This window comes from Denticeps clupeoides, chromosome 4 (assembly GCF_900700375.1).
Source record: "Denticeps clupeoides chromosome 4, fDenClu1.1, whole genome shotgun sequence".
In the NCBI taxonomy this organism is placed as follows: domain Eukaryota; kingdom Metazoa; phylum Chordata; class Actinopteri; order Clupeiformes; family Denticipitidae; genus Denticeps; species Denticeps clupeoides.
Window position 1 is genome coordinate 1617930 of NC_041710.1, and position 12353 is coordinate 1630282.

Below are 12353 nucleotides of genomic sequence, written 5' to 3' on the forward strand. Positions count from 1 at the left end.
ATGAAGCCTGATGAATCCATTCCCCACAGTCTGGAGTCTGAAGTAAAACAGGGACCTGATCCAACAATCACAGCCTGAAATGCAGATGAAAGCTGCCGACGTCCCATCATGCATCTAAAGGCTTGGAATGGAGAAGATCGAATCTGTCACGACCGCACACACACATACACACACGCAAACACACCCACCCAACAACCCCCCCCACACACACCCACACCCACACACCCAACACCCCCCCCCCCACAAACACACACACGCAAACACACCCACCCAACACCCCCCCCACACACACAACATTCACACCCTCCCACACACACACCCAACAACCCCACACAGACACACGCAAACACACACCCACCCAACAACCCCCCACACACACAACATTCACACCCTCCCACACACACACCCAACAACCCCACACAGACACACGCAAACACACACACCCAACAACCCCCCCCCACACACACACACACACAACATTCACACCCCACACACACACACCCAACACCCCCCACACACACACACATGCAAACACACCCACCCGACAACCCCCAACACACACCCAACACCCCCCCACACAACACACATGCAAACACACCCAACCCACCACCACCCCCACACACATTCCCCCCCACACACACAACCCCACACCCCACACACACACCCCCAAACACACCACCCAACACACACCCACCACCCACCCACACACAAACACACACATGCAAACACACCCACCCAACAACCCCACACACCCAACACCCCCCCCACACACACACATGCAAACACACCCCACCCATCAACCCCACACACACACACACACACACCCAACACCCCCCCACACACACTCGCACCAAACAACCCCCCCACACACACCCAAAACCACCCCACACTGACTCACGCAAACACACCCACCCAACAACCCCCCACACACACACCCAACATTCACACCCCCACACACACACACCCCAACCCCACACACCCAACACCCCCCCACAAACACACACACACCCCCAACACCCCCCACACACACACTCACACACACACCCCAAAACCACCCCACACAGACACACGCAAACACACCCACCCAAAAACCCCACACACACACACCCAACACCACCCACACACACACATTGCTGATAAATACAACTGTGTGTCGTCGGAAAGTTAATACTGTGTTAACACAAGACGCGACCTAAAGGTAACATGTATAAGGAGAATTGCAATGGACCTAAGATGGAACCTTGTGGAACACCAAACTCCACTTAACTATGTGAAGACGAATCACCATTAATGTCTACAACTGATACCGATTAGTCAAATATGATCTGAACCATAATAGGGCTGTTCTCTTAATCCCAACAACATTCTCTAACCTGTCATGGAGAATAGCGTGATCGATAGTGTCAAACTCTGCACTCAGGTCAAGCAGGACAAGCAGCGATGCGGCCCTGATCAGAGCAGGTCATTAACCACTTTAACCAGCGTCGTCTCAGTACTATGATGAGGTGTAAATCCTGATTGATATACAGTACTTCATGAACGTTTTTGCTGTCTAGGTGTGTGCTCAGCTGCTGGGCTACGACTTTTTCGGAAGGCTGGATATGAGTCTAAAATTCAAAAGCTGATTGTACATTTACATTTACATTTACGGCCATTTATTAGACGCCCTTATCCAGAGCGACTTACAATCAGTAGTTACAGGGGACAGTCCCCCTGGAGCAACTTAGGGTTAAGTGTCTTGCTCAGGGACACGATGGTAGTAAGTGGGATTTGAACCTGGGTCTTCTGGTTCATAGGCGAGTGTGTTACCCACTAGGCTACTACCACCCCTGATTGTGATCAGGATCAGGTTTTTAAATCAGGGGTCTAATGAAACCTTCCTTGCACAAATTTTGTATGTGGCTGGTGCTAAGTGACAAATGAGTAATTTTAAGGATGGGGTTTATAACATCGGGTGCTACTTGTTTAAGGAAATTTGTAGGGAGCGGATCTAATACACAAGCACGCTGATTTGATGATGAGATAAGTCTAATTTTTTGAGGCTCTTTAAGGAGGTTGAAGCATTGTAATTGGTGGTCTGCTATTTGAAGGTTATTTTCCATGGTAATATCGACGGAGCTGTTTGTTATGCTTTTAATCTTCATCTGACTATTTTCCTTTGGAAGGGAACAACATTATCTAACGTAGTACCTAGGCATTTAGGGGTCTGTATTTGAGGTGTGTGAGGGATGTGTGTCAAAGTCCACTATATTGTCATCTCACTATATACAAGTACATAGAGAGACAAGATTGAAAAGCTTTGGAGATTCACAGTGTGCAAAAAGACACACAACACAACACAAAAACATGACAAGGGACATTGTGGACATTGTGCACTGAACCATAAAATAGTGCAATAGTCGAGACAAACTAGAAAAACTAGGCAGACAAGTAGCAGCACTATGACAGTATATCAGCGTGTGGATGTATAAATTATAAAGTGTATATGGTATATGATATACTATGATAATAATGGCAGTAGTAGTGATATGACAGTATATCAGTGTGTGGATGTATTTAGTATAAAGTGTAAATGGTATATGATATACTATGATAATAATGGTAATAGTGGTGATATGACAGTAAATCAGTGTGTGGATGTATTTAGTATAAAGTGTAAATGGTATATGATACACTATGATAATAATGGTAATAGTGGTGATATGACAGTATATCAGTGTGTGGATGTATTTAGTATTAAGTGTATGTGGTATATGATACACTATGATAATAATGGCAGTAGTAGTGATATGACGGTATATCAGCAGCACAGTGTGAGGTAGTGAGAGAATAAAGTGCAGGTAGTTTTACTTCAGTTAAAAGTGGAGTATGTTCAGTTTGTAATGTGCAGTTTGGAACGGAGAAAAATCATCTGCACATGGTTTAAGGCTTTGTGTGCAGCAGCAACCACAGCCTCCCAGACACTGTTCAGAGAGGTGTACTGTTTCCCTCCTTGTAAATCTCACATTTGATGATGGACCACAGGTTCTCAATGGGGTTCAGATCAGGTGAACAAGGAGGCCATGTCATTAGTTTTTCTTCTTTTATACCCTTTCTTGCCAGCCACGCTGTGGAGTACTTGGACGCGTGTGATGGAGCATTGTCCTGAATGAAAATCATGTTTTTCTTGAAGGATGCGGACTTCTTCCTGTACCACTGCTTGAAGAAGGTGTCTTCCAGAAACTGGCAGTAGGACTGGGAGTTGAGCTTGACTCCATCCTCAACCCGAAAAGGCCCCACAAGCTCATCTTTGATGATACCAGCCCAAACCAGTACTCCACCTCCACCTTGCTGGTGTCTGAGTCGGACTGGAGCTCTCTGCCCTTTACCAATCCAGACACGGGCCCATCCATCTGGTCCATCAAGACTCACTCTCATTTCATCAGTCCATAAAACCTTAGAAAAATCAGTCTTGAGATATTTCTTGGCCCAGTCTTGACGTTTCAGCTTGTGTGTCTTGTTCAGTGGTGGTCGTCTTTCAGCCTTTCTTACCTTGGCCATGTCTCTAAGTATTGCACACCTTGTGCTTTTGGGCACTCCAGTGATGTTGCAGCTCAGAAATATGGCCAAACTGGTGGCAAGTGGCATCTTGGCAGCTGCATGCTTGACTTTTCTCAGTTCATGGGCAGTTATTTTGCGCCTTGGTTTTTCCACACGCTTCTTGTGACCCTGTTGACTATTTTGAATGAAACGCTTGATTGTTCGATGATCACGCTTCAGAAGCTTTGCAATTTTAAGAGTGCTGCATCCCTCTGCAAGATATCTCACTATTTTTGACTTTTCTGAGCCTATCAAGTCCTTCTTTTGACCCATTTTGCCAAAGAAAAGGAAGTTGCCTAATAATTAGGCACACCTGATATAGGGTGTTGATGTCATTAGACCACACCCCTTCTCATTACAGAGATGCACATCACCTAATATGCTTAATTGGTAGGCTTTCGAGCCTATACAGCTTGGAGTAACACAACATGCATGAAGAGGATGATGTGGACAAAACACTCATTTGCCTAATAATTCTGCACTCCCTGTATGTGTGTGTGTGTGTGTGTGTGAGTGAGTGAGGTGTGTGTGTGAGGTGTGTGTGAGGTGTATGAGTGTGAGGTGTGTGTGAATGATGTTTGTGTGTGAGGTGTATGTGTGAGGTGTGTGAGGTGTATGAGTGTGAGGTGTGTGTGAGTGAGATATGTGTATGAGTGTGAGGTGTGTGAGTGAGATATGTGTATGAGGTGTGTGTGAGGTGTATGAATGTGAGGTGTGTGTGTGTGAGGTGTGTGTGTGAGGTATATGTGTGTGAGGCATGTGATGTGTGTGTGTGTGTTAGAGGCGTGTGAGGTGTGTGTGTGGTGTATGAGGTGTGTGGGAGGTGTGTGTGTGAGGTGTATGAGGTGTGTGTGTATGTGAGGTGTATGAGGTGTGTGTGTGTGAGATGTGTGTGAGGTGTATGAGGTGTGTGTGTGAGGTGTAGCGTGTGCGTGTGTGTGTGTGTGTCTGGGGTGTCTGCTGTGTGTGCGTGCGGTGTGTGTGTGAGCTGTGTGTGCGGTGTCTGGTGTGTGTGTGAGTGCGTGTATGTGTGCGTGTGTGTGCGGTGTTGCGGTGTGTGTGAGGTGTGTGCGGTGTCTGCGTGTGAGGTTGTGTGTGTGAGGTGTCTGCGTGTGCGGTGTGTGTGGAGTGTTATGAGGGGGTGGGGGGGTGTGTGTGTGTGTGGACGGTGTATGAGGTGTGTGTGTGAGGTGTATGAGTGTGAGGTGTGTGTGAGGTGTATGAGGTGTGTGTGAGGTGTGTATGTGAGGTGTATGAGATGTGTGTGAGTGAGGTGTGTGTGTGAGATGTGTGTGAGGTGTATGAGTGTGAGGTGTGTGTGAGGTGTATGAGTGTGAGGTGTGTGTGAGGTGTGTGAGGTGTATGAGTGTGAGGTATGTGTGTGTGAGGTGTATGAGTGTGAGGTGTGTGTGAGGTGTATGAGGTGTGTGTGTGTGTGTGTGTGTGTGTGAGGTGTATGAGTGTGAGGTGTGTGTGTGTGTGAGGTGTGAAGTGTGGTTTATTTGACTCCGCCTCTCCGCCTTGTTGTCCGGGTGCTGGTGGGCGTGGTCACGGCTCCTGTATTAAACCCGCGGAGGGTGAAGATTCGGACCCTCAGTCGGCAGGATGGAGCTCCACTTCCTGCTGTGCGTGTTCGCGCTGGCGGCGTCTGGTGCCGCGGAGATCCAGCCGCAGCAACCCGGTAACAACAAATACTTTCATTCTAGCGCGAATATCCGTCGAGCGCCGGTCGGGATGGTTGCTGCTGACCACAAAATACTGACATTTTCCGGTCGGGAACATCTGAAACCAACCGGGTTCTTAGAAACGTCGTAAAATAAAAACTCTGCAGAATAGCAATGCATAAATGCGTGAAGTCGAGTTTTTGTTCTCTATTGAAACACAAATGTCCGTGCGCGTGTGTGCAGTTTGATTTTAATAACCTGCAACTCAATTTATTTAATGCAACACACTTTATGCTTCTTTATGGTTAGTATATAATTTTGAAAGGAACATTACTAGCCGTTTTCATCCCTAAATAGTGGCCTACAGTCAGTAGTGACGGGGACAGTCCCCCCCCTGGGGACACTCAGGGTTAAGTGTCTTGCTCAGGGACATGATGGTAGTAAGTGGGGTTTGAAGCTGGGTCTTCTGGTTCATAGGCGAGTGTGTTACCCACTAGGCTACTACCACCTTGTTAAATGTAAGAGTGTGGAGGACGTTCTTCTTCTGGAACGTGGCTGTGATTCTTCACCCCTCCTGTCCAGCAGGTTTCTGGCACCAGGACAAGCCAAGGCGGCTCTTCGCCCGGGCGCGTCTCCTCTCCCACCAGAAACTCCCCCTGCTGGTGAGCTGAGCAGTCGCTTCTCTCTCAGAACCTGCTTTCAGCGCGGCTCACGGCGCCTGTTTAACCTCTGACCCACAGAAGCCCAAGGTTCCCGCCCCCCTGCGCCGCTGCCCCGCCCTGACCGAGCCCTGCGTCCCCGGCAGCGCCTGCTGTGACCCCTGCGCCGTCTGCCACTGCCACCTCTTCAAAACCGTGTGCCACTGCCTGGGGATGAGCCGCGGGTGTCCCAAACACAGCTGAACACACACACCACACACTCACACACACTCACACACACACTCTGCTCTCTGTCAACGCTCTGACTCGAGGTGACGTTCTCCTTCCGCAGTGAGGCCGGGACACGCTGTCCCAGAACCAACAGCATGATTATGTGTGTGTGTGTGGAACTGTTACCCGGAACGTTGGGGGAACGTTGTCCGCCCGTTCCACCGGCAACGCCTGGTTTCAGGCAGAATTACTTCCAGATCCGGGTGTGAGTGGGATTTCCTGCTTCCTCCATGTGTTTTGTGTTCCGAGCGGGAAAACAGACCCACTTTCACTCTGGAAAAATGTCCTTGGTAATAAACCTTCCTGATGTGCACTGCAGATGTTGTCCGTGTGAGTTTGTGGAAAGGGGGACGCCGCCGAGTGATGACAGTGTGTGTGTGTGTGTGTGTGTGTATATGTCAGGCCTTAATTGGGTACAGTTTGTTCGAAACACCAAATCTCCGTACGATCAAAATGTGGCGCTCAGACATCCTTCTTGGACCCAGAGCAACAGAACAACACACGGAATATTTATGAGTTGGAATTATATTCGGGACCGGACATGTGGACACTTCACTGGAGACAGACAGTAGGACGGACGGACTTTTATTGTAGCAGCTGGCCAGGACAGGTTCTGCGCTGAAGACCAACCTGGGAAAAAGATCCTGTTCCTCCGCCGCCAACACGCCACGCCTCCCAGCATCAGACTGAACACAAACAGGAAAAGGCGGGGTTAACGCGGCGTGCCAGGCGGAACGTCTCTGACGGCCTCGCGGCAGGACCTGGAGGTGGAACGTCTAGACGTCTGGAGACATTTCGAAGGGACCCGCAGAACTCACCGCAGTCTGAAGGAAGCTCCACGGGGACCCCGTTCCTGTGGCAGAGCTGGGCGTAGGCCGCCGCCAACTGACACGCCCGAGCGCCGAGCGCCTCCGCCGCGCCACACGCGCCTCTGCCGCACGCGCGCAGGAACTGGGCCGCCTCCACCTGCAGCAGATACCAACAATCACACCCACATCTCCATCAGAGCCGCGGCGTCGGGGCAGAGGAGCAGCAGGTACCACTCTGAAGCAGGAGCTGAGGGCAGAGGTCGGCGAGGAGAAGAGCGCGGTGCAGCTTCCGGAGGAGGAGGAGGGGTCAGAGGTCACGCAGGGTCTTCCCTTCTCCAGGTCGTCACTGTGGCACTGCACATTTACCTGATTATCGGTTATAGACATTTTAGAATCATTAATAAATCATCTGAGTTCTTATTAATGAGTTCACAGCACCAACCAGATGAATTTGTGAATATTTGATATGAATATTACAGATTGTAGATTATCTCATACTAGTCTTATATAATATATATTAGAACAACAGAACATTACATTTACATTTACACCATTTACCAGATGCCCTTAACCAGAGCGACTTACAATCAGTAATTACAGGGACAGTCCCCCCCTTGGAGACACTCAGGGTTAAGTGTCTTGCTCAGGGACACGATGGTAGTAAGTGGGGTTTGAACCTGGGTCTTCTGGTTCATAGGCGAGTGTGTTACCCGCCAGCATCCCTACATATTCAAGTCAGTTAAGCCAATAAAACAAATATGTGTTATATCTGTATAAATGGGACCTTTTTTTAAATGGTTGACATCAAGATGATTTTGATGTTTTATCTTACCAGGTTACGCCACTCTTACGACACAGCAGATGTGTGTAATAATACACACATACAGTACTGGCCAAAAGTTTGGACACCTTCTCATTCGATGTGTTATCTTTATCTTCATGACCATTTACGTTGGTAGATTCTCACTGAAGGCATCAAAACTATGAATGAACACATGTGGAGTTATGGACTTAACAAAAAGTGGAGACCTGACCTCCACAGTCACCGGACCTGAACCCAATCCAGATGGTTTGGGGTGAGCTGGTCCAACAAGTGCTAAACACCTCTGGGAACTCCTTCAAGACTGTTGGTGAAGCATTTCAGGTGACGACCTCTTGAAGCTCATCGAGAGAATGCCAAGAGTGTGTAAAGCAGTAATCAGAGCAAAGAAACTAGAATATAAAACATGTTTTCACTTATTTCACCTTTTTTTTATTAAGTACAGAACTCCACATGTGTTCATTCATAGTTTTGATGCCTTCAGTGAGAATCTACCATCGTAAATGGTCCTGAAGATAAAGAAAACACGTTGAATGGGAAGGTGTCCAGACTTTTGGCCTGTACTGTATGCAGATTCGTGATTTAATAATGTGTGTAAAATGTAATCTAAATTGTTAGGCCAGGCACATTGGAAATCTCATATCAAAGTAAAGTCCTTGTCTTAGACTAAAATGTAGAACTTTAAAGAAGTTTAATCCAGACAGGGTGGTAGTTGCCTGATGGGTAAGACACTCGTCTATAGACCAGAAGATCACAAAGTCCCGGGTTCAAACCCCACTTACTATCATTGTGTCCCTGAGCAAGACACTTAACCCTGAGTGTCTCCAGGGGGGGACTGTCCCTGTAACTACTGATTGTAAGGCGCTCTGGATAAGGCCGTCTGGTAAATGTTGGAAATGTAAATCCATAAACAGAAAACTGACCCATAACGAGTGAAACACTTTTAAAAAAAGATTTTTAACTATTTCACAGTCAGAGGCGATCCTGTTACCTGCCAGCTGCGTCTGAACTCTGCCAGGGTGGTGGCCTGTGACCCGTCAGGAAGAGGGAAGTCATTTCCTGCTTCATTGTCATTGGTTCCTAGGAGACCAGTGGACACGCCTATGGCACAAAGAGGTGTCACTTTATTCAACATCCTAACATCTCAAGTGTGTGGAGAGCGTGGTGAGTAATACTTCAGCACCATCTTCTCTAAAACCCAGTTTTGTTGCTGTCATTGAAATATGTCCCGTGATGTTTCTGGGCACTCTTCTCACCATGAAGCCACCCTTCCAGGGTCACCCTGCACACACTGTGGGTAGGGTCACACGACACCTCCACACCTCTTTCATTGGACACTTTGATGATGTTCAGGTCCCTCTGGACAGTGACGCTGGGTTGAGTGACGGGTGTCTGTGTCACATGACAGTCCACCTGCACCTGCAGGACCGTACACACAGGAAGGTGTGTGAGTGGCTGTTTTTTTAATCTGAAGGGAGCTCAGAGAACTTTCACCTCTCCATCCAGCTGGATAGCAGTGCTGCTGTTACTCATCTCCACCAGCAGGGTGCGCTGTGGCATGAGCAGAACGCTGAAGGAGTCCTGGGGGCCATCAGATGCCAAGACGACACCACAGGAAGCAGAAAGTTCTAGCAGGTGACCATCAAACGTCACAACAAACTGGTCAGCCACCACGAACGCTTCGTCTGTTTGGAGGAGAGGGGTGACCATTCCCAACCTGCACCGCCCAGTTCCCAGAACACACCACTGTGTGTGTGTGTGTGTGTGTGTGAGACTCACGGTTAAATGGACTGTCCACCAGTCTCCTCCTCAGTCTGTAGGCCTCGGCAGTGGGGCTGATGGAGTGAAGCTGCAGCAGCGGCGTGAAGATCAGGTCCTCCAGCAGCACCTCCATCAGCCCTGCCTGAGACTCGCAGCCCGCCCACCGACACCGGGGCAGTGGCAAGATCACCTCCAACCCGCTGGGACAACGCACACACACACACACACACACACACACAGTAAAAACTGCATGTCGTGTAAAAGGTGTGTGTGTGAGTGTATTTTACCTGTCGGACAGGTGCAGCGCTGCAGCGATCTTCCTTCTGACCTTCAGCAAGACAGCAGCTAACCGACCCTCAGCCCAGACAACAGACTGCTGACAAGCCTGTAGCACAAACACGTAAAACATAGTTCAGAAGTACAGCAGAGGGTCATTTTAATAGCTAGTGAGTGTCACCTGACCACCCCCTAAATGGGTGGTAGTGGCCTAGCGGGTAAGACACTCGCCTACGAACCTGAAGACCCAAGTTCAAACCCCACTTACTACCATTGTGTCCCTGAGCAGGACACTTAACTCTGAGGGGGGGGGGACTGTCCCTGTAACTCCTGATTGTAAGTCGCTCCGGATAAGGCCGTCTGATAAATAATGTAAATGTAAAAGTCCTAATGATGGCCTCTCTCCACGGATGATGCCAGGAGGAGGTGATCCACGTTAACAACCTCTCAACAAGTAATATCTCGTCCACGACTCCCTTATTCATGCTTTCATAAATCCAACACATAGTCCTGTTTTAGGCCCAAAAATCTCAACGATCAAAATTAATCCCAAAGTACAGAGGTGTGAAAGTGTTTGGCCCCTCTCTTGATTTCTTACTCTTTTCAGATCATCAAAAAATATTGAAAATTAACCAGCCCATGTTAAAACATCACACCTGATGTTCTCTCTCCACACCCAGACCTGATTACTGCCACACCCGATCTCAAGCAAGACCTGCCAAAGTGATGCTGACCAAAAGATCATGATGATCTGAAGCATTTAAATTTGACTAACATGGAAAAAGTAAGAATTTAGTGAGGGGGCAAAGGTCTCTACCCTAAAGCGCAAGGGGTGTGTCGTATGAGGGCGCGGAAGCCACGCCCCCATTGTGTGTTAATTACAGCTACGAGCTAAATGGATGCAGCTTGAGACAGAATCCAACCAGGGACCAGAGGACGGGGATCTAACTGTCAATCACCCTCGTTCCCCGCTGCAGAGTGATGGCTACCAGACTTTTCCAGCCTCCTCCTGTCGGTCACAGGACACCAGGACGCCACTCACCGTGTCCACCGCGCTCGCCAGTGTCTGCAGGGCCCCGTGTGACGCCGCCCTCAGGCGCGGGTCCTCCACCAGCACGGGCAGCAGCTCAGACAGCCTCCTGCTCCACAGGGCCACGCCCTCATGCCACAAGGCCTCCAAGCGCTGCCCGGTGACATCATGGTACGCCCCGGCGAGGGTGACAAGGGGCTCTGGGATTACAGAGAGAAACGACAGAATAACACACCAAACACCGCCTCACACACACCTACAGAATAACAGCCGAGATCCTCTTGGACCAGTGTGTGTGTGTGTGTGTGTGTGTGTGTGTGTATATGAGACTGGAGTTCCTGTTGGATCAGTGTGTATAGTGTTTAGTGTGTATAGTGTGTGTGTATAGTGTGTTTTATGTAGTGTGTGTGTGTGTGTGTGTTTGAGAGAGACTGAGTACGGAGCTCCTGTTGGACCAGGGTGTATAGTGTGTGTGTGTGTGTGTGTGTGTGTGTGTGTGTGTAGTGTGTGTGTGTGTGTGTGTGTGTGTGAGAGAGAGAGAGAGACTGACTGCGGAGCTCCTGTTGGACCAGGGTGTATAGTGTTTGTGTTTGAGTGTGTGCGTGTGTGAGTGTAGTGTGTAGTGTGCATGGTGTGTGTGTGTGTGTGTGTGTGTGTGTGTGAGAGAGAGAAACTGACTGTGGAGCTACTGTTAGACCAGTGTGAGGAGTTTGTAGTGTGTATTGTGTGTGTGTAATGTGTAGTGTGTGTGTGTGTGTGTGTGTGTGAGAGAGAGAAACTGACTGCGGAGCTCCTGTTGGACCAGCTGACTGGTCTGCTGCAGCAGGGACAGGAAGTGAGGTAAACTCTTGGTCAGGGTGTGGCGTAGGGGGCCGGCCTTCCACGCAGCCCAGACCAGTCCTGACCTGTGCAGCAGCATGACCTCTGACCTCTGCATTAGTCGCAGTGACACATCGCTCAGCTCCTGCAGGACAGGACTGCCCACCGCCTGCACACACGCGCACCATCAGGAATATAGTTGCACATTTGACTTGTGTTCCGGGTTCAGGTGGAGCTCCTCACCTTCCTCCTGACCTCCAGCAGGAGGCGCTCCACCCTCTGCATTCGCTCCAGCAGCCTGACCCTGAGGTGGGAGCCCAGCTGCTCCAGGCGAATCTGAAGGGATTAAAAGAAGGTTAAAAGAAGAAGCCTGTGTGATGAAGGTGATGAAGGTGAGTTGGATTCATCTTCTTACCTCCAGGTCTCCCAGACAGTCGGGACACGCCCACGCACACAACAGCAGGCTCTGATTGGCCGCGTTCATGGAGACCAGAGCTAAAGTGTCAGACTGAGCCCTGTCGACGTGTCGGACGGCCTCGACACCCAGCAGCTGACTTCCTCTCAGACACACGGACAGCGTGACGTTTTCAGAGGAGAGAGGTCCTGCACACACACACACACACACACACAATTAACACCGGTCACCATACAAGCACTCTACAGAAC

General features: G+C 49.3%; 2 protein-coding genes across 3 annotated transcripts in view; one reads left to right on the forward strand and one right to left on the reverse strand.

The window, feature by feature from the left end:
* The first annotated feature begins 5085 nt into the window (after positions 1 to 5085).
* asip2b (agouti signaling protein, nonagouti homolog (mouse) 2b) lies at positions 5086 to 6490 on the forward strand. 2 transcript variants are annotated; one of them, XM_028976344.1, is made up of 3 exons: positions 5086 to 5260; positions 5826 to 5905; positions 5984 to 6490. In XM_028976344.1, the coding sequence occupies exons 1-3, from the start codon at positions 5185 to 5187 to the stop codon at positions 6143 to 6145; spliced, it is 318 nt and encodes a 105-aa protein (XP_028832177.1). In that variant the 5' UTR covers positions 5086 to 5184; the 3' UTR covers positions 6146 to 6490. The 2 variants fall into 2 exon arrangements, with proteins under 2 accessions (XP_028832177.1, XP_028832178.1); XM_028976345.1 differs by having other exon boundaries at positions 5105 to 5260; positions 5829 to 5905.
* Positions 6491 to 6725: 235 nt separating this feature from the next.
* The window catches only part of LOC114787739 (uncharacterized), a 32746-nt gene continuing 27118 nt past the window's right edge, over positions 6726 to 12353 (reverse strand). Inside the window, exons 53-64 of the mRNA XM_028975584.1 lie at positions 12103 to 12290; positions 11931 to 12023; positions 11652 to 11856; positions 10881 to 11068; positions 9850 to 9947; positions 9581 to 9762; positions 9296 to 9486; positions 9058 to 9220; positions 8793 to 8902; positions 7213 to 7347; positions 6991 to 7138; positions 6726 to 6858 (exon numbers count right to left, since the gene is read on the reverse strand). Of these exons, the coding sequence (XP_028831417.1) occupies positions 6854 to 6858; positions 6991 to 7138; positions 7213 to 7347; positions 8793 to 8902; positions 9058 to 9220; positions 9296 to 9486; positions 9581 to 9762; positions 9850 to 9947; positions 10881 to 11068; positions 11652 to 11856; positions 11931 to 12023; positions 12103 to 12290 (1706 nt within the window). The 3' untranslated portion in view covers positions 6726 to 6853. The remainder of the gene's footprint in view (positions 6859 to 6990; positions 7139 to 7212; positions 7348 to 8792; positions 8903 to 9057; positions 9221 to 9295; positions 9487 to 9580; positions 9763 to 9849; positions 9948 to 10880; positions 11069 to 11651; positions 11857 to 11930; positions 12024 to 12102; positions 12291 to 12353) is intronic.